Genomic DNA, 21110 nt, shown 5'->3' with positions numbered 1-21110 from the left:
TTTGCTTAAGCCAGGCAGGGCTGCAGGTAAATGGCTTCTTGCAAAAGAAAGCATGTGGGGGTCAGCAGAGTGGGCTCATTTTATAGAATTATTCCTCCCACTCGCATCTGTCTGTCCCTTCTCGATTCCACATAACCTGAGGTCAAATTCTGATAATATCCTGTGCAACCTCAACCAACTTACTTAATCTCTCTGAGCCTCAGTTTCTCCAGCTATAAAGTGGGATATCTATTACACTGCACAGTGATTTTTTTGAGGACTAAATGAAATACTGCATATCCAGTTGTTGGCATAGTGCTTGGCATGTGTTACATCTACCCTTCTCCATAAATGAAGGGTTTATAACCAATGGACAGTGGGCCAAGTCTGGCCTCTGCTTTTGTAAATAAAGTTTGTTTGCTTACCTATTTGTTTGTTTTGTACTGGTACTGGGAATCAACATGGGGTGTTCTACCACTGAGTACATTCCCAGCCCTTTTTATTTTTTTATCTTGAGACAAGTGTCTTGCTAAGTTGCTTAGGACTTCACTAAGTTGCTGAGGCTGGCTTTGAATTTGCAATCCTCCTGCCTCAGCCTCCTGAGCTGCTGGGATTACAGGAGTGTGTGTTGAAACCCAGCACTTGAGACAACTTCTTGCTAGGTTGCCCAAGCTGGCCTCAATCTTGAGATCCTCCTGCCTCAGCCTCCCTAATCACTGAGATTATAGATGAGCATCACCACACCTGCCCAGGGTAAAGTTTTGTTAAGACACAAAAATGTTCTTCATTTATGTGTTGTCTAAGGCTGCTGTTCAGCTACAAAGGAACAGTTGATTGCTCCGACAACGAAAGTAGGGGTGCTTTGCTGTGAGAGATGCTCACCTCTGTGTATGCAGATTGTACACTCTACAGAGCCATTTGGTCCTTTATACAATACGCTTGCTGACCCTTAATGTAGAACATAAAGCCTTGAAGTAGGTCAAGGAATTTCAAGCATGAGTCAGGAGACAGGAGAAATATTGCAAAGATCCTGAAGGAACTTATTGATGCCCTGTAGGGCTTTTACAATGACTGAAGACATGTGACCTTCATTCTGAGCCTGGTGCCCATTCTCTGAGAAGAATGCCCAGAGCAATTAAAAAAATCCCAGCCAAATAATCCAAGGTTTTCAAGGATTCAGAACTTCCCTAGCACTGGAGGAAAGGGACCAGGGGAGGTAAGCTTTCTAGATGCACGTGTGCACACTCGCGTGTGCGCGCGCACACACACACACACACACAAAAATGGCTCAAGGAAATGACCAAAAATATTTTTTAAGTACACACACAAGAAAACATACTGGAGAGACAGGGGAAAAAAAGTAAAGTAAATGGTACAATAGATCTCAGGTTCTCTTTTTGTTTTTCTTTTTGGTACTGGGGATTGAACCCAGGGACACTCTACCACTGAGATATACCTCCAGATCTTTTAATTTTTTTTCATTTTGAGATAGGGCCTCCTTAAGTTGTTAAGGCTCACCTTGAGCTTGCAATCCTGTGCTTCAGCCTCCCCGAGTCACCTGGATCACAGGCACGTGTCTCAGAGCCCCCCATGGAAGAAGAAACACCTTCCTTTGAAGCAGCCGAATCTTCAAGGGGCACGGCATGTTCTGGGGTGATCACCAGCACTGGTTGGTCTTGGGATGCTTGGGTGGCCATAGCATTGACCATTTGGAACTGAGCTTCATGCCATACACATGCTTTCTGACCCAGTGTACACAGCCACTTACGCTTTTCTCTGTACACGGGACTATGTGAGCAAATGGCCTGCTCCCCAGGTTCACCAATTGCTCTTCTAGGTGGTGCAGTCCACAGAAACCCACTTTGACTGTCACAGACTCAGTGCAACTTGCAGCTCTTGGATCAATTGTTCAGTGTTAATAGAAGGTAGAATCATCAGCTTCCTTTCCTAATTAGATAATATGAGGTTCAAATGCCACTAAGCAATATGATGGGTTTTTGTTTGTTTGGTACTGGGGAATTGAACTCAGGAGCACTTGACCACTGAGCCACATCCCCAGCCCTATTTTGCATTTTATTTAGAGACAGGATCTCACTGAGTTGCTTAGTGCCTTGCCATTGCTGAGGCTAGCTTTGAACTCGAAATCCTCCTGCCTCAGCCTCCCAAGCTGCTGGGAATATAGGCGTGCACCACTGTGCCTGGCGTAATCCACCTTGTTGGGATGTATCTTGGGGCCATGGGCTCCATATGAGTAACAAAATCCCTTCTACATAGTTTTGCTCTGTGAGAGAAGTTCACCTTTGTGCATCTTATTTTATTCCCAGAACTCTGGCTGGAGAATCTTACTCCACCCTACTGGAGAAATGTCAGTTAATTTTTCTCTTTCTCCATCATTCCTTTGTTTTCGTCCCCTCTCTCTTGTACACATGAAAACAGAAATACATAAGCTGCTTGGGGCCACAGTGTTCTTTATTTGTTAATCCTTTTAGTCCTCTCCTAGGAAATTGATAATATTATAATCCCTGTTTTGCAGATGAGGAAACTGAAGCACCAGTTATTAGGTCACTTGTCACTTGTCTAAAGCCAAGAGTGCTATTCAATCCCAGACTTTCTCTGGTTCATAGCCATGGTGTTTTTCTGCTTCTCTGGACATCACACACATACACAGACACAGGTGCATCTGATCCTCACTGAATTGGACCAGCTGCTGGAATGTGGTCCAGCAGGGCATGATCTGAGCTTCTGGGGTTGCATGGATTGCCTCTGCTGGTCTTGAGAATGCCCCATCCTGCTGGGCTCTGCCCCTACCCTGGGTTGTCTGTGCCTCCCTGATGGCAGTTCTTGGCCTCTTCCAATGATTACACATCATTGTCCTAATCTTGGCTCTACGAGGATTCATAGCTTGCTTACCTTTAGGTGCTTCCTGTGCTTAGGAGCTGATTGGCTCCCTGGGTGTGAGTTCTTTGTCAATGATGCCAAGAGAGAGGCTTGGTGGTGTGGACTGGACCACCAGTCCTGCCATTGGAACCTGAATGAGAGAAAAATGGGTAGCTATTCTTGCTTCTGAACTAGGAACTCAGTGCACAAAGTCAGAAGGGTTCCTGCCTTTCAACCTGGAAAGGATCACAAAGCATTTACTCCAACTTCCCCATTTTACAGATGAGGAAACTGAGGGTGAGAGAGGCAGTGTGCTTTCCCAAACACCTCGAAGATTCACAGCAGCACTCCAGGCAAGTCTCAGGTCCTCTTTTCTACCACAAGCCATTCTCTGGCAGCTGCCTCCAGCACCATGTGAGGATTTGGCTTTCCCCAGAACAGTCTTTCTTACTAAACATACTGACAAGAGGCAATGATGTCTCTCACTTTGTTTCACTCATAGAATATCAACACTTATAGGGCAGTGATTTTTTTTTTTTAAACCAGGGATTGAACCCAGGTACACTTAACCACTGAGCCACATTCCCAACCCCTTTTAATTTTTATTTTTCTTACAAGCTCTCACCATGTTGCTTAGGGCCTTGATAAATTGCTGAGGCTGGCTTTGAACTTGGGATCCTCCTGCCTCAGCTTCCTAAGCTGTTGAGATTACAGGCATGTGCCACAGCTCCTGGCTAGGGTGGTGATTTTGAGTGTGGTGCTCCCACCAGTAGGTGGGATAGGAGATATTTCAGGTGTTACCCACTTTTTAATTTCAAGAGTAATATATTTATGTAAATGGGCACTAGACAAGTATAAGTAGATACCAAATCTAATAAAGTTTGTTATATTTGCATGTGACTGCTTAAGAAGATGCTCAGTAAATAAAAATATACTCAGTAAGCAACAGCATGGTGATTTGTGGATCAAAAAAAAAAAAAAAAAACATAGTATGCAGATACCTGAAGTTTGGGATCTGCTGTTCTGGAGACTGTCAACAATTTAGGGAAAGAGGTTTAAACCAGGGACTTGTCTATAATGCAAACTACCTGCCTCCAATTACCAAAGAAATACTAAATAAAAGTACAAGAAGATACGATTTTTCACCTTGCAGATTGGCAAAGATTATAAACTGTGTTCTCACCTTGGCAGCACATATGCTAAATTTAGAATAACAGAATTAGCATGGTCTCTGGGCGTGGGTGACATGTAAATAATGACAAATCCTGTGAGAATGTGCGTGAGTAATCAAGTTAGTGCTACTGAAAACAGGGGCTCTTTTTTTTGAGCAGGAAAAAGGAGAGGGAAAAGTGAGATTGCTGAGATTAAGTGAAAATTCTATTGTCTTGAATACTCATTAGAAAACACTCTATAGGGCTGGCGTTGTGGCTCAGTGGTAGAGTATTCACCTAGAATGAGTGGGGCACTGGGTTCGATCCTCAGCACCATATAAAAATAAAATAAAGATAATGTGTCCACTTAAAACTGAGAAATAAAAACTAAAGAAAAAAAGGAAACACACTTCAGATTCATGATATAGTTTAAATAAATGTGTTTCCTAACTTTGCTCACTAAAAAAATAATGATAATAATAATGAATAGACTAATAAACAATCCAGAAGAAATAAGCATCTCTAATATAATAGTCCTGATTTGCAGCACTAGCTGAGGACCCAGGGGCACTCTACCACTGAGCCACATTCCCAGCTCCCCAACCCCGACTTTTTTTTTTTTTTAACAGTTGCCAAAACTGATCTCAAACTTGAGATCCTCCTGCTTCAACCTCTTGAGAAGCTGGGATTACAGTACAGGCACACAGCACTGTGCCCTATCAATATACAAAATTTTCTACAATAATTTTTTTTTCCAGTACTGGGGATCAAACCCAGGGTCTCATGAAAGCCAGGCACATACTCTACCACTGAGCTACACCCCCAACCTCTACAACAACAACAACAACAACAACAACAACAAATTTAAATTGAAAACATCCAATGTTGGCAGGATTCTGGAGAATGGTCTCTCTCACACACTGCTGATGGGAGCACAAGTTGGCCCAGTTTTCAGACGGTAATTTAGCAGTATCTGCCCAAATGTCAACTCATATTACACTTTGACCCAGGGATTCCATTCTGGGGAATGTAACCTAAAGAAACATGTACAAGGATGCTTCCTACAACAGTCTTATTGATAGCAGAAACTCTGCAAGCAACTCAATGTTCATCAATAGGGGATATTTGAATAAATCATTGCTAGTACTAGCAGGGATAGAGAATGCCTGCAACATTGGTCAATAGGGGGTGTTAAATAAACCACGGTACATCTATAGCATGGGATGCTATGAAGCTGTTAAAAAGGGACAGGAGGATCCACACCCATGATATCATAAAAGATAAATATTTGGTCTCATCCTTAGTTCAGGGCACAGAGTTCCTAAAATCCTTGGAATTTACTATCCATTGTATGTTAATGAGATGACTCAGTGCGATGATGCTAGTGAGCACTTTTTTTTTTTAATTTTAAAAACTTTGTTGTTTTTAACATACCTAACAGGAGGGTGTATTTAGACATATTATACATACATGGTATGCAACCCATTATAATTTTGATCCCATTCTTGTGGGTTAGCTTCTGAATGGGGATAGAAACACTAACTAGGAGATTCGAGGGTCAGAATTTTCAGGGTTCCCAACCCCTCTCCTCCAGGAGAGCAGAAGGGACCCAAAATTGTGTTAATCACCAATGGTCATTGATTAAATCATAGATAGAAGAGGGTCCAGAAATAGATCCATATTTTTATGCTTAATTGTTGTTGTTGTTGTTTGTTTTTTTTTTTTTTGTACCAGGGATTTTGTACCAGGGGCACTCAACCACTAAGCCAAATTTGCATAATGAAATATTCATAAAAATCCCTAAACAAAGCAGCTCAGAGAGCTTCTGTATTGGTGGACACATCCAGCAGGTTGACATACTCTGCTCCATCGGGACAGAAGCTGCTATGTTCAGGATCCTTCCAGACCTGGTCCAAGGTACCAGATTGCTCATTTGTATCCTTTGTAATAAACCATAATCATTAATGTGTTGTTTTCCTGAGTCCTGTGAGTTCTTCTAGTGAATTATTAATCCTGATGGGGAGGGTTGTCAGAGTACCAGATTTGCGGTCTGCTGGGCAGAACTGTGGGTGGTACCCTGAGCGCAGCATTTGCAACTGACACCTGAAGTTTATCAAAAAGCAAAGATTGAGAAGTAGCCAAAATAATTTTTTAAAAGTAGCATAGTTGGAAGACTTACACTACCTGATATGGTTTGGATCTTTAACGTCAAACCAAAAGCTCCTGTGTTAGGCAATGCAGAATGCAGGAGTGGAATGATTAGATTACAATCAGTGAATTAATGCATTGGACAGATTGGTAATCTGAGTGGACTACTGGGTGGTGACTATAGGCAGGTGGGTGTGGCTGCAGGAAGTAGGTCACTGGGGGCATGATTTGTATCTTGTCCCTGTCTTCTCTTGTCTCCGTTTCCTGGCTGCCATGAGCTGAGCAGCTTGTTCTGCCTTATCTCAGGGCCTGAGCAATGGCTGACTGTGGACTGAATCTCTGAAAACATGAGTGCAAAATAAACATGTCTTCCTCTAAGTTGTTTCTCTCAAGGATTTTGGTCACAGTGATGAAAGGCTGATAACACAGTACCTAAATCAAGACCTGCCTAAAACTTTAATAATCAAGACTATGGTGTTGCCAGAGAATAGACATAATATGTTACTGAGATAGAAGAAGGTCCAGAAATAGATCCATATTTTATGCTCAATTGATTTTTGTACCAGGGATTTTGTACCCGGGGCACTCAACCACTAAGCCACATCCCCAGCCCTAATTTGTATTTTATTTAGAGATAGGGTCTCACTGACTTGCTTAGCGCCTTGCTTTTGCTCAGGCTGGCTTTGAACTCGCAATCCTCCTGCCTCAGCCTCCTGAGCCTATGGGATTACAGGCATTTGCTACCATTCCTAGCTGCTCAATTGATTTTTTAAATATTTTTTTTAGCTTTAGTTAGACACATATTTTTATTTTATTTTATTTTTTTATGTGGTGCTGAGGATCAACCAGTGCCTCATGCATGCTAGGCGAGCACTCTACCACTGAGCCACAACCCCAGCCCTCAATTGTTTTGTTTTGTTTTTTTTTTTGAGAGAGAATTTCTTAATATTTATTTTTCAGTTTTTGGTGGACCCAACATCTTTATTTTATTTCTATGTGGTGCTGAGGATCGAACCCAGCACCCCACGCATGCCAGGTGAGCGCACTACTGCTTGAGCCACATCCCCAGCCCCTCAACTGGTTTTTTACAAAGTCACCAAATTACTTTCTTCCATGGATAGAGTCTTTTTACTAACTTGTACTGCAATAATTGGATATCAACATGAAAAAAAGAAAAAGAAAGAAAACACCTTTATTCTCACTTTTTAAACATACCCCAAAATTAACTAAAAGTGATTATAGACCAAACATAAGACCTAAATCTATTAAATTTCTAGAAAAAACCTTTTTGACAATAAGTAAGGTAAATTTTTTAAAGTAGAATACATAAAGTTTGAATTATTAAAAATTAATAAAGTGTGCTTCATTGCAATAAAAAATACTCACTATTCATAAATCACAGGTAAGGAAATGAAAAGATAAGCCTCAGACTAGCAGAAAATTATCTGCAGAACATACGCGTAAAGAATATAAAAAACTATTACAACTCAATTATAAAAAGGCAACATTCAATAAAAAATGGACAAAAGACTTGGACAGAATACTTTTGAAAAGAAGATATGGCCAAGAAGGACATAGAAAGATCTTATACATCATGCATCATTGTGGGCTGGGGTTGTGGCTCAGACTAGCACATGTGAGGCACTGGGTTTGATCCTCAGCACCATATAAATAAATATATATATATATATATATATATATATATAAATATCTTATACATTATTAATCATTGGAAAAATGACAACACCAGGTGCTAACAAAGATGTAGTGCAAAGGGACTCTCAGACACTGCCAGTAGCAATCAAAAATAATACTGCTAAAAATAATAATAATAAAATTTAAAAAAATGATACTGTGGGTCTGGGGTTGTGGCTCAGTAGTAGAGCGATCTTCCTGGCACGTGCAAGGCCCCGGGTTGGATCCTCAGCACACATAAAAATAAATAAACAAAATAAAGATATTGTGTCCAACTGTAACTAAAAAAAATATTAAAAAAAAAATGATACTGCTAGCTGAGTGCATGGTACATGCCTGTAATCCCAGTGACTTGGAAAGCTAAGGCTGCAGGATGGCACATTGGAGGTCAGCCTCAGCAATTTAGTGAGACTCTGTCTCAAAATAAAAAATAAAAAAAGCTGGAGGTGTGGGTCAGTGGTAAAGCTCCTCTGGGTTCAAGCCCTGGAACCTCCCATACCTCCCCCAACCGCCACCAAAAAAGGCACTACAACTTTGGAAAATATCATATGACAGTATCTTAGAAAGTTAAACAGAGTTGTCCTAGGATCCAGCCAACCCATTTCTTTGTTTGTTTGAGATAACTGAAAACATGTCAAAGGTAACCAAAGATAACCCAAATGCCCATGAACTGGAGAGTAGGTAAATAAATAAACTCTCACAATGGAATACTCCTTAGCAATAAAAAGGAATTATATAACCTCCAATGACTCTTAATCTCATCAAACCACATTTATCTGTAAGATGATGATAAAACTTCTGTCCCATTGTAATAAACTTTAAATGTCACAAAGTAACATTAAAATGCCTACTCCTTAAAGAAGAATGAGATTATGGCATTTGCTGGTAAATGGATAGGGCTGGAGAATATCATGCTAAGTGAAGAAGCCAATCCCCCCAAACCAAAAGCTGAATGTTTTCTCTGATATGTGGGTGTTATATCATAATGGGGGTGCGGGATGGCTAGGGAAGAATAGTTAATTTAGATTAAGTAGAGGGGAGTGAAGGGAGGGGAGGGGAATGTAGAATGTATCAAAGTGCATTCCACTGTCATGTATAACTAATTAAAACAAACAAACAAAAATTTTAAATGCCTATTCCTGATTTGGGGTGGGGGGGATGAAAGAAAAGAAAATATAAATACATATAACAACACAGATGTAACCCCAAAACATTATGCTAAGTGTCAAGAATCAAACACTAAAGACTACATTCGTTCATATAGAATTTTAGAAAAGGTAAAACTGAATTGACAGAAATTCTAGAAAACTATGTTCGCCTGGGGCTGGAAGTTGGGGTAAGATATTGACCGAAGAAGGACAGGAGGGGATTTTTTATGTAGGACTGCATCATGATTATTGTAGAGATTACATGACTATTTGCAATTACTAAAATTTATTGAATTACACACTTAAAATAAAGTGAATTTCATTGTATTGTGCCTCAATAAAGTTAGAAATAAATAAATAAAATCCTGCTGTTGGACTGAATTCCTGAGATTACGAAAGAATTGAAATTGGAGGAAGTCCAAGTCTGGATGGGCTGAACAGTTCTCCCAGGTTATTCAAACTGTGGTTAGGAGAACATTTGTGTTAGGGAACAAAAGCCAGGTAGACCAGGTACTCAAAGGGAGGGGCCTGTTCTCACCTTCAGTGCTCAGATGCAGGTCCCACCCAGGCATGACTCCCCTCACCCTAGGTCTCCTCCTCCTTCTGGCTGATCTGCTTTCAGTCTCTTCCTCCACCCAGTCTTTTCCTATTAAACTCAGATAACTATGAGGAAAGCAAGGCAGTTCATATTGAAGTGTGAATGATTGATAGCCCCGAATTTGTATTTCTTTAGAGGTTGCTTGTTAATACAGAATAATCCTCTTAAAGGTAGAGTTTCTAGCAGCATGGTCACAGGTGTCTTCCAAGTCTGTCCATTGGATAAGGGTGATTCTGCTTTGAGATGTTTTGAGGTCAAATGAGCCCAGATGAGTAGTGATCATTTTTACTTGTACATCATTCATTCATCCTGTCAGCAGGTGTGCGCTAGGCACTGATTCTGTTCCATACCTGTTAGGTGTTGGGACAACTGGAGGTGTAAAAGGTGCCAACTGTCCAGGAGTATCTGATCCTTGACAAGTCATGGATTTGAGACTTGAGAAGCTATGGACTTGAAGAGCCATGGTGTTGAGGGCCACAACTGAGTTGGGATGACACATGGCATTTTTGCCAGAAATAGTGGTTGAGAGGTGACACCAGTGAGCCATTAAGATGATGACTTTTGAGTTCTTGAGGAGTTCCCGTGGGGGGGGGGTGCGGGGATTCCTGAAGAGTTCTCATTGGTTGGGGAAGTGCCGGAGGAGGGATTTCCGGTTGGTCGTTCCTGGAGGAGAGTTCCTGGGAGCGGGTGTGGAGTGTGCTGGTGGAGTTCAGAAATAAAGTTTGTTCCTGCTTCAGTGGCTCATGATTTGTGCCCAGCTAGACTGCGGCACCATGGAATTAATTACAGTGCGGTAAACCCTTGCTGGGTCTCTAGACAGCCATGCCTAACTGGATCTGGGCAAGTCATAGTGAACTTGCCCTATCAGAGATTAAGTCATAGTGAACTGGGCTTTGAAAGGTGAAATGGGGTCTTGCCAGGTAGAGAAGGAAGCAGCCTGGCGAAGGAAGGCATGAGAGACCAAGGAAGAATGATGTGGTTATATCAAAGAGAGAGCATGGGTGCTGGAGGGTGTCATAGTAAGGGAGCTAAAGCAGAGGCTGAGACAAGGACCTGGGGGAAGTGCAGAAAGCAGGAGTAAGGGAGACTGAGACAGAAAGCCAATAGCTCATTATTGATTGGTTCACACTGGCCTCTGTGAACAACTGGTGCTCCTTGCTGTCGAAGATCCCTAGATAATCATCTGAAGCATGCCTCAGAAAGACCCTCCAGAGACAGGATTCTGGGACACTTATTAACCAATGCTTTCCACTGGCCCTGGGATGCTCCTGGGGGTGTTAATTTCCCTGTGGAAAATTTCATCTGGGTTACTCTTGAGAGCCTTGTGACTTTGGGGGAAAAATTGGAGAGCAGTAGGGGTGGGTGCTTGTAGAAAGAGAGACATGGCAGCTTGTGGTAACTTTCCAGTTGAGGCTACAACAGAAATCTCAGTTATGCTGTGGACAGGTGAAATAGGGCACAAAAGGCATTGGTTACAGAGGGGTCATTCAGCTTGGTGGGCTAAAGGGGACAGCCAGCAAAAGAAATCCAAGTAATGATGTTGGAAAAGTAGGCTGGCGTCAGAGGATCCATGGTGGAGAAACCTATATGCAAGGCTACAAAGCTTAAACTTAATTTTGCCTGGCTCTGGCCCCTAGTAGGTGCTCAACAAATATTTATTGAATGATAAGTGTCAACGACAGATGCACCTGGGTCACACCTTTGCAAAGCTGCTGGGCTTTAGAACTCAGCAGACCAGCTACGTGACCTATAACCTCTTTGATCTTTCATTTTTCTCTTGCCGAAGTGGCAGCAATAATACCTCATTTACAGGGTTGTTGGGAGGGATTCGATGGGATCAAAGATGTATGGCAACTAGAAATATGGACTCAATAATTGTCAGTCACCCTACTCCTGTCCCCATGATAACCCGAAGCCAGGTAATAAAGTTGAACTATCCACCAGCTAGAGACAATGAAGGCTGCTCCTGGGATCTGTTTAGAGAAGATGTATGCTGGCATTTCCAGCTATATTGGCCCTGGTGGAAAAAATTAGTGGTTTTGGTAACAACTTCCTCGGGCCAAAAGGGAATCATACCACTGCTTTAATTAAAGGACAGAGTAGAAACTACCCTCCCAGGGAACTTACACATTCAGAAATTGATGTTTATGGTAACTGATAGTTTTCTTTTTCTTTGTGCATTTAAATATACACACTGAAAGATTTCCCAATCAATATGTATTGACTGGGATCATCCATCACTGCCATGCGGCATATTTTCCTCCCCTTCTGAAATCTTAACAGAAGCTACAATGCCTATAGATTCCATTTGATGGAATACCCCTGCACTGGCTGGTTGTAAGCACTCACAGGAAGATCCTCAATCCTTCCCAGTGGACAAAGAAAATTGTGATGGCTTCTGGAGCTGCATCACATGGAGCTAACTAAAGTGGGAGAGAAAGCAGATCAAGGAATTAGATAAAGCATTGAGAAATCACTCAGATTGGAAAATTCTAAATTAGTGTATTTAAAAACACCCATTCTCCCATGTCAGTTCGGCATGAAGACAGATACTCTGAAGATTCATGCCATTGACAACCAAGTTAGAGAAAAGAAAAAAAGGAAACAAAGCAAACACAGATTTTTAGCAAGAAAGAAATCCCAGAGTTGAGAAGCCTCTAGGGGAAGCACATCTGCCCCAGTTTGGAATGATAAGCAGCAGGAGGAGCACAGCAGGAATAGCAAGGTGGGGGATGAGTTCATCTTTTCATTCATTCATTCAACTTTCTTCCTTCAACAATTATCCATCGTTTCTATACCACATTGCAAGCAACCACAGAAATATAAAAACTGGCAAAGACAATCCCTGCCCTTGTGCAGTTCTTAGAGGAAATAGAAGTTGTTATTAATAATTATAATAAGATGGAAGGAGAGCAAACAAATAAAGGCATGCACAGGATTCAGGGGTGAAACAAACAAGAGAGGGAGGGGCTGGAGAAGGTTTCTCAGAGGTAGAGGTCCCCAAGCAGCCTGTTTGTGTGTAGGGAAAAAACAGGAGCTTCAAGAAAGAACAAAAGGCACATGTAAAAGAAACCAGGTCTTTGGGGATAGTGTTGTTAGTAAGCATAGGAGAAAAAGAAGTGGGCAGAAACCAAACTAGATAGGACCTCCTGTGACATGCAAAGAGTTTGGACTCCACTCTTGTGGGTGATGGGGAGTCACTGATCAGTTTGGAGCAAAAAGCATTGATGTTAAGAAACATCTTCCTTTTAGACTTGAGGATTGAATTGAAGGGGATTGAAGTGGGAGCATGATGGCCTGTGCCCACGGTTAAGTGAGTGGCAAGTGGCTGGAGAGAAGGTCCCCGAGTTTAGCTTCGGAGGATGGGAAAAAATTGCAGCTGCCAAGTCATCTTAACCTCTTGAGTATCAATTTCTTCACAAGCAGGAGACGATTTATTAAGGATTCTCTCGTCAGGAGGCGGACCCCACCCAATCCTGGAGCAGAGGAAAGGCAGGGAAAGTGCAGGGCAGGGGAAAGGAGGGAAAGGGCAAAGTAGGAGTCTCAATCCAGCCCACGGGGAGCCGCTCCCCAGCTCCTTCTTTCCCTCCATAGAGGATTGTCTGAGGCCATAAAGAGGAGGAGGGGAGGGTCCTCTACTAGATCGAGGCCCCTGCAACCATGGTCTGGTTCAGTCACAAGACAGCTCCCTCAGCTTTGAAGCAACAAGAGTCTCCAAGGAGAACCATTTGGAGCTTATCACCATTGCCTATTTCTCCCGAGAAGCTCTAGCGAGCAGTGGAGAGATCCTTTAAAGGGACTCAAAAACCAAAGTTTTAGCCCCAGTTTGGGATTAAGCTGTCGTTTTGATCTTGGATGAGTTTAGTTCAAGGAGCTCCTTAAATCCCTGAGCAGGGCAACACCGCGGATCAGCAGACCTCTGCCTTCGACACCTGCCCACGCCGCCACGCCACATCGTTTTTTCGAACCTTTTCCTTGTTGGTCCTGGGCGCCAACCTGACTCTGGGCAGGCGACATTGCAGAGGGCCCGGCGGCTGGAGGTTGGCTGGGACCCAGGGCGCCCCCGCGCGCTCCCTCACACGGGCTCCCGCCTCCCGCCGGCCGCGCGACCCCGCGCTCGGATGCAGGAAGGGGCGCGGACCGCGCGCTGCGGCGGGAGCTGCGCAGCCAGAGGAGACTGGCGGGTGCGAGCGGGCCCTACTGCGGCCAGCACCTGGTGTCGCCAGAGTCTCTGAGGTGGACAGAATCGCAGGCCCGCCCCTCAGTGGCCCTCTCTTGGGCTCCCGGCAGCTCGGGGACGCGCCCGCGGGCTCTGGCCCAGCGCCACCGAGGCTCCGCCCCCGCCACGGCTTTCCCGTAGCCCGAGTCCGTGGGGCGCCGGGCCCAGCCGGGAGACCGCAGACCTCCGGCTCCACGCGTTCTGCCCGGGGCGGGCCCAGGGTCCCCAGGCTCCCGCCTCCACCGCGGCTAGCTGCTTACGTCAGGAAGGCGAAACCCAGAAGAAGAAAAAAAAAGGCACGAGGGCGGAAGGGGAAAAACTTTATATTTTCTCTTCAGGCGCTGAAGCGAAAGGTTGGCGACTGCGCCATCGTGGGCTTCCCTGGGAGAGCCCGGCGCGACCTCAGCCTGCTGTGGCGCAGAGGATCCGGGCCGCGAGGCCCGACGGGGCGCCCAGCATGTGGGACCCGCAGGAGTTTGAACGTCACTGGAAGGCCGAATTCCCCGGGGAGGATGCACCGGTCATGAGGCTGGAGTCGGTGCTGGACATGGAGCGGGAGCTGGAGCGCTGCAAAGTCAACCTGAAGCGGCTGCAACAGGTGTTGGCCGAGGAGAAGTTCAAAGTCTTGTACCTGCAGGCGGCCCTGGCCGGGAAGAAGCTGGACCTAGGCTGCGGGGATTCGGCGGGAGGAGAAGGCGACAGCCCCGTAGCCACGGCGGAGGAGCTGGCGCCAGCGGAGCCGGAGAGGGCTCCGCCACAGCTGGAGGAAAAGGGCGCAGTGGGTGGCGACCCAGACCCCGCAGGCCCTTCAGGCTCACCAGGCTCCTCAAGCACCTCGCAGCCCGACCCAAAGGAGGCGGGGAAGGCCGAGCCTCCCCACTATGTGTGCCTAGATCTTCCTACCTGGCCGGTGCCGACGGAGGGAGGGGGCGCGGTGCGCAGCTTGACTGCTGCCATCCACCAGCAGCTAGTGCAGCCTCGCCTCCTCTTCAGGCTAAAGGAGGACTGCGCGCCCCCGGGCCACGATGGCACTGTTCCTACCCTGCCCGGAGAGGAGCAGTCCTCAGGGACCCGCGCAGGGAGGGGTTCGGAAGAGGGAGAACCGGACGCTCCGGGCGCGGATGATGGGGGCGACAGCAGTGATCACGACTTCGAGATAGTGGATTTGAACGAGAAATTCGTCCTCGGCCACTTGCTTGTGGCCCCCTGCCGGTTCGGGACCCGCGAGGAGACCGAGAAGCCGGCGCGGGCGTGTAGCCCTCACCGCTGGATTCACCTGTTCCCCGGGGGCCGGCGGCAGCAGCGCCGGAGCCGAGACCTAGAGCAGCTGGAGGCAGAGGCCAAGGACAGTCGGGCCCAGCTCCCGGCGGAGGATGAGCCTCCCAGACGCGGGGTACGTGAGCACTTCTCCCAGTGGGGGCGCAAGAGGTTTCTGTGGGTGCCCGAGAAGGACTCGCCCATTCACAGCTCGCCGGAGAGAGGCAGCGACTGCAGCCACAACAGCTCAGACCACGAGGACGGCTTCTCTGCAGGTAGGCGACTCCCCCTCCCCACCCCCCATCCCATAGATCCCTCTGCAGTGTGTCCTCCAATCAATCTACTGGCACTCCTCCCTGGCAGACCTTGGTGGGTGGTCTTGTTTAATCTCGGGTACCTCGGAAAAAGGGGGTTGAGCTTTACTTGTTGACCTTACAGTCACTTTTGGAACTTATAAAAAGAGTGCAAAGTGAATTTGGGGCTTGGGTGAGTTTATGAAAATAAGTATGATGGCCATGGCAGGGAGTGATGGATCAGTGGGCTTGGCCTGACCACAGGTGGAACCTTTCACTTCAGGTCATGGCCTTTCTGTTCCCTTGCAATATCACTTACTACCACTGCTCAGCTCCAGCCAAACCTCCACAGATTCACCAGATTGATTTGTGCCAACTTGTTAGTTTCTATATAAAATCCAGTGGCTCCCCCACTTTCTCCTGGTCCTTGGTGTGGAAGTCTATAAATCTACTTAATTTTCTGAACGTATCTCACATCTTCTCCAACCTTTATCCTGTGCTGGGGCCAAATTCACTCTGGAAAGGGTGCATAATGCCCACCAGTTTCCCATTGCTGACTTTTCGCCTTCCTAGAAAACTAATCTGGGTTTGTTAGCTTCCTAGGAGCCTGGAAGCCTGAGAGGAGGGCAAAGCTTTGAATTATGTAGTTTTCAGCTGGCCTAGTGCCCAGAGATCCTGTCTAGTCCAGAGCCTTTACTTGATAAAGGAGGAAATTGAAGCCCAGAAAGATTAAGTGCTTGCCCAGGTGAACTGAGACCTTTGCTAGGGCCTTCTGTCATCTGTTGTTTCCCCTCACATCTTTCCCCTTTTCTGAAGACAGGGTCTAGTCTTAGTCATCTTTGAATCCCCTTGTGGTGGGCAGTGTTCAATAAATATTGGCTGAATAAATGGATGATTGTGTTGGATTGAATGACCACCCAACTCTTCATAATTCAGAGAGTGGAAATGAGGTAAGGAGTAAAGATCAGATGGGGACGTGGGGTGGCATGTGACTGGCCCTTTGCTGCATCTGGGGACTGTCACAGTCCCGACAGCCAAGTGAAAAGCATATATTGGTATCTAGTTGAGTCAAACCTCATCCAGGAATTTAGGATGATGCCTTCCTGCTCAGTAAAGAAAAAAAAGAAGGAGAAGAAATCACTGATGCTGGGATTGTTCCAAAATCTCCATTATTAGATCTTATCTGGGTGAGTTTGCATTTGAATGAGAAACTGTCCGCTTTGCTAAAAGCACATTTGGAAGGTCCAGCAAGTCATCTGTTTTGATCAATTACACTTATTCATTAGCAGAGATTGGCTGCTTTTCCCATAGGTAATGCTTTTGCCATCCATGCTAGTAACATTTTTTATGTGCCCCTTTAACTTAAAGCAAGAATCTAAAGATTTCATCCTAGTGCCAAGTTCCAAATGCCCTCAATGGAGGCTACCCAAGTGGCTCTAGCTGCTTCAGAGCTGTCTCCAATCCCATCTCCCCCAAGACCTGCATCAATCACTCTTTCAGGTGTGCCCAGTGCACTGGAATTTCCCCCAGGTGTGATTTTTATTTCTCTGAGTGGTCTCTCTCCCTAAGATCACTCTAGCACACACAGGGACCTTGATGCAAATTAGAAACTGATAGTGCCTCTGGGCTAATGAATTGTAAAAGGTACTCCCTCTGGATAGATTGATGATAATATTCTCCTTCCTCTGGACTAAAGACTCCAGCCAGAGCACATCTCTGGCACTCATGGCTTTGACTAGTGCCAGAGCTGTATTTCAGGTTCCACACCAGACCCCCTCTGCAGGGCAAGCTTGTGTAGGGGATTCTACAGCTCAGGTGGAGGCCCTGCCTCTAGTCTCTCAAACCTCCTCAGTGAGGAAGTAAATAGGGGTGGATTTGCACATGCACACACATGCGTGCATACATACATGCACATATACTCATGTACATACATGCTCACCATCATGCATGTGTGTGCACATGCACACAGTCTAGAAAAAAGACTCTTCAAACATACAGGGAGGAACTGGAGTGAAACAATCGAGGGCAGGGGCTTTCACACTATAGGCAACAGCCCACTGAAATCATTGTAACGACAGAGAAAGCATTGCAAGGTCTTTGATCACCCTTGACCTTCCCTGCTTTTTTCCCCCTCTATAGCAAATCATCAAATTACCACCTCAGATGCTATGATTTTGCCTATGGATTGGATATTCTCTCTCTCTCTCTCTCTCTCTCTCTCTCTCTCTCTCTCTCTCGTGAAATTGGAGCTGAAGGAAGGCAGGGATTTTGGCCTCTTTTATTCACTGACAGCCCAATACCCTAGAACAGTATCTAACCTACATTAAGTGTTCCAGACACATTTGTTGAATGTTATACATCATAGGAATAAAATAGAATAGGGGCTGGGGTTGTAGCTCAGTGGTGGAGCGCTTGCTAGCATGTGTGAGGCACTGGGCTCGATCCTCAGCTGCATAAAATTAAATTGGTATTGTGTCCATCTATAACTTAAAAATATATTAAAATAGAGTAGAAAAACATCAGAACTCAGGGTGTAGCTCCATAGTAGAGGGCCTGCCTAGAATGCACAACACACAGGGTTCAATCCCTAGCACACACACACAACGAGAGGGAGAGAGAGAGAGAGAGGCGTGTGTACAAGAAAGAAAAAGAACAAAACATTAAAGTGCATTGCACATAGTAGTGCTGAATATTATGCTGTTTTAAAACTATTTCAAGTATATATATGTGTGAGTATACAAACACTGATTAAAACCATGACCTCAGACTCATGTTGCGTATGTGACCTTGAAAGAGTTATTTGACTTTTTTTGTGGCTTGTTTTTCCCTCATCTGTAAAACGGGGCTGAAAAACACTGCTTATGCTATACTGTTGATATGGGGATTAGGCAGGATATTATCTCTAACCAGATCTGAGCAGGTCCTAGCACATAGCAGCCATGAATGTCAACTAACCACTGCTATGGGTTTTTGTTTTCTTTTTTCTTTTTAGTTGACTTTTCAAAGCTTCCTACTTCCAGATCATTTGGGATCAAAGATTGTTTGGTTGTCTATAACATATGTTTTTAACATTTTTTTTCCCTAGCACTACTCTGGCTCTTTGTAGAACCTCCCAGGAAGAAGGGGAGGTAGTAATCTTGGCTGATGAGGTTCTTTGATTGGATTGGGCCTCATACTATTCTCTTTCTGTGCCAATGATCACACCCAGTATCTGTACCCAGAGGACTTAACTGAAGGGCAGGTTTTATTGGCAATAACAGGCTTTGCCTAGGTCTCAGGGTTTCAAGGACAGAGAGTATACAAGGCCTTATATAAAAAGGCTCAAAGGCAAAGTGTTCCCCTCCTTGGAAAAGGGACATTTTCTTTTAAATAAGGGACAGATCCCTAAAGCCTCTTGGTTTAGAGCAAGACCCTGTCTGAAGGCTCTTTGAGGGCTCTTTGCACACATGATGGAAAAATCATAGTCTCAATAAAGTTAGAAGGCCAGTTCTTTAGTATCTTTCTTTTAGCATCTTGATACACGAAAAGACTAGGCCATGCTGGCTTGGTTAAAATTGGGGGATGAGGTTGGTGCTATGAATGGGGAACCCAGGCAGGTAGAGCCAGGACAACTGTGTCATGTCCTATGTTCTGTGAAGTCAGACCTGCCTCTGTGTCCTGGCTTTGATCCTTACTAGGTATGAAGCCATGGATAAGCTACCCTGGTCTTTTCCAAACCTCTGTCTCCATTCCTCAGGTGGGAATAGCAATAGTGAACACTTACTGAGGGTTTACTTTTGCCAGCACCTGTTCTGAGCACTTTATCCATATTAATTCATTTATGCTACGGAACTTCAGGGGACAGCACTACTATTATTTCCATTTTTACATATAAGAATCATGAGACCTGGAAAGATTACATAGTGCTGCCCAAAGTCACCCAGCCTATAAAAGGATTACTAAGGATTTGAACCCAGGCAGTCTGAATCCCATGTCCATGCTTTCAAACACCAAGCTGTATTGCCTCAGATATTGCTATCTATCGCCAAAAATAGTTAAGAAGATCAAATATAAGAAAATAGCCACACACAGTGGCATTTGCCTTTAATTCCAGCTACTTGGGAGGCTGAGGCAGGAGGATCACCAGCTCAAGGCCAGCTATCCTGGGCCTCTTAGCAAGACCCTGTCTGAAAGAAATACAAACAGAGAAAGAAGAAGATTGAGGATGTAGCTCAATGGTAGTGCACCCTTGCATTCAACCTCCAGTACTGCAAAATAAACAAATGAATGAATACATATAAGAAAATATTTAAAGAGTTTAACAGAGCACCTGGCTCATAGTTACCATGAAGTGCATATGTGTGTATGTGTGCATTATTATGGTATTCTTTAAAAAAAAATATATATATATTAGTTATAGTTGGACACAATACCTTTTTTTTGTTTATTTTTATGTGATTCTGAGGATCGAACCCAGTGTTTTGCACATGCTAGGCAAGCGCTCTTCTGCTGAGCCCCTATAGTCTTTATTACTAAAATCCCAGCAAACCTCAGACCATCTGCTGCTGGGATCACCCATCAGGGATGCTGCCCATCTATAGGGCTTCAGGGTGGTCTCAGCCTCACAGGTAGCAGACCACAGCTGGATGTCAGACCTCTTCTAGGCACCCTTGGGTAGTCAAAATGGCATGCCTGCACCCTGAGGCTCTGTATTTCCCTTGCATGTTGGCATGCTTCCCTGGCAGCACCCCTGTCATAGGAGTTGAGAGGCATGTCTTTCTCAGGTTTATGCATCTCTTCTGCAGCCTGTGATTTCCCCTGTGTGTTTGCAATCCTTGTGAACCAAAGTGCTGTTCTCTAATAAAGCCTGGAGATGGCTTTTCAGAGCCTAGGGATACCATTTTTTTTTTTTTAATATACTGGGGGTTGAACCCAGAGGCACTCTAGCACTGAGCTACATTTCTAGCCCTTCTAGTTTTTTATTTTGATACAGGGTCTTGCCAGGTTGTTGAGGCTGGCCTCAAACTTGCAGTCCTCCTGCCTCAGCCTTCTGAATAGCTGGGATTATGGGCACGTGCCACTGTGCCTGGCTTTCTGGCATCCTTTGACTAACAGAAGCTATTCATTGATATTCTGGTTCCAGTTCAAATGATAAATCAAATAATGTTAATATTTTAAATGGGTAACATTTTCTCTTTGCATTGAAATTTGCTCAGTGAAAACAAGGCTCTCTATTTTTGTTGGCCCTTGGAATGCCTTCATTCATCCATCCATTCACCTGCCCATCCATTCTGCTCAGCAAGCGTTTATCAAGATCTCACATCATGCTGAGACTGTTAGGGTTGGTGACGCCCCGCCACCTCATGGTTCTCATTGGTTCTTTGGCTCCTGGATAGAAATGCTTAGTTTTTAGGTTAAAGAAACAACTTTCTAATGGGTGACTATGGTTATATCATATTAGTTACCAAAGATTGTTATTTAGAACCTTGGCAACATTCAAGAGCCTAGAACTGGAAGAAAGTATTTTCCTGCAAGTAGCCTCAAGGTCACATGCTTAGGACCCACAAGGTGGGATTTGGAGGTCAGATCTAAGCTCTTTCCATTATATGCTGCAGCCTCTTCTTTCTTGGAATTTTAAGTAAATACCAAAGCCTCAGTCCCCAAAGTCATAATGTCAGGAGTAACAGACCATCTCCTACAGCTCCGCAGCCATCTCAGTGGGCAGAAATGATTAGTCCCATTTTACAGGTGAAGATGTTGAGGCTG

General features: G+C 44.8%; 1 protein-coding gene across 1 annotated transcript in view; it reads left to right on the top strand.

Moving 5' to 3' along the window:
• Positions 1 to 14200: 14200 nt before the first annotated feature.
• Positions 14201 to 21110, top strand: part of Abr (ABR activator of RhoGEF and GTPase) — a 191907-nt gene continuing 184997 nt past the window's right edge. Inside the window, exons 1-2 of the mRNA XM_077800377.1 lie at positions 14201 to 15154; positions 15188 to 15347. Of these exons, the coding sequence (XP_077656503.1) occupies positions 14273 to 15154; positions 15188 to 15347 (1042 nt within the window). The 5' untranslated portion in view covers positions 14201 to 14272. The remainder of the gene's footprint in view (positions 15155 to 15187; positions 15348 to 21110) is intronic.

Source organism: Urocitellus parryii, chromosome 7, assembly GCF_045843805.1.
Source record: "Urocitellus parryii isolate mUroPar1 chromosome 7, mUroPar1.hap1, whole genome shotgun sequence".
Taxonomy (NCBI): Eukaryota; Metazoa; Chordata; class Mammalia; order Rodentia; family Sciuridae; genus Urocitellus; species Urocitellus parryii.
This window is presented reverse-complemented; position numbering and strand designations above follow the sequence as displayed.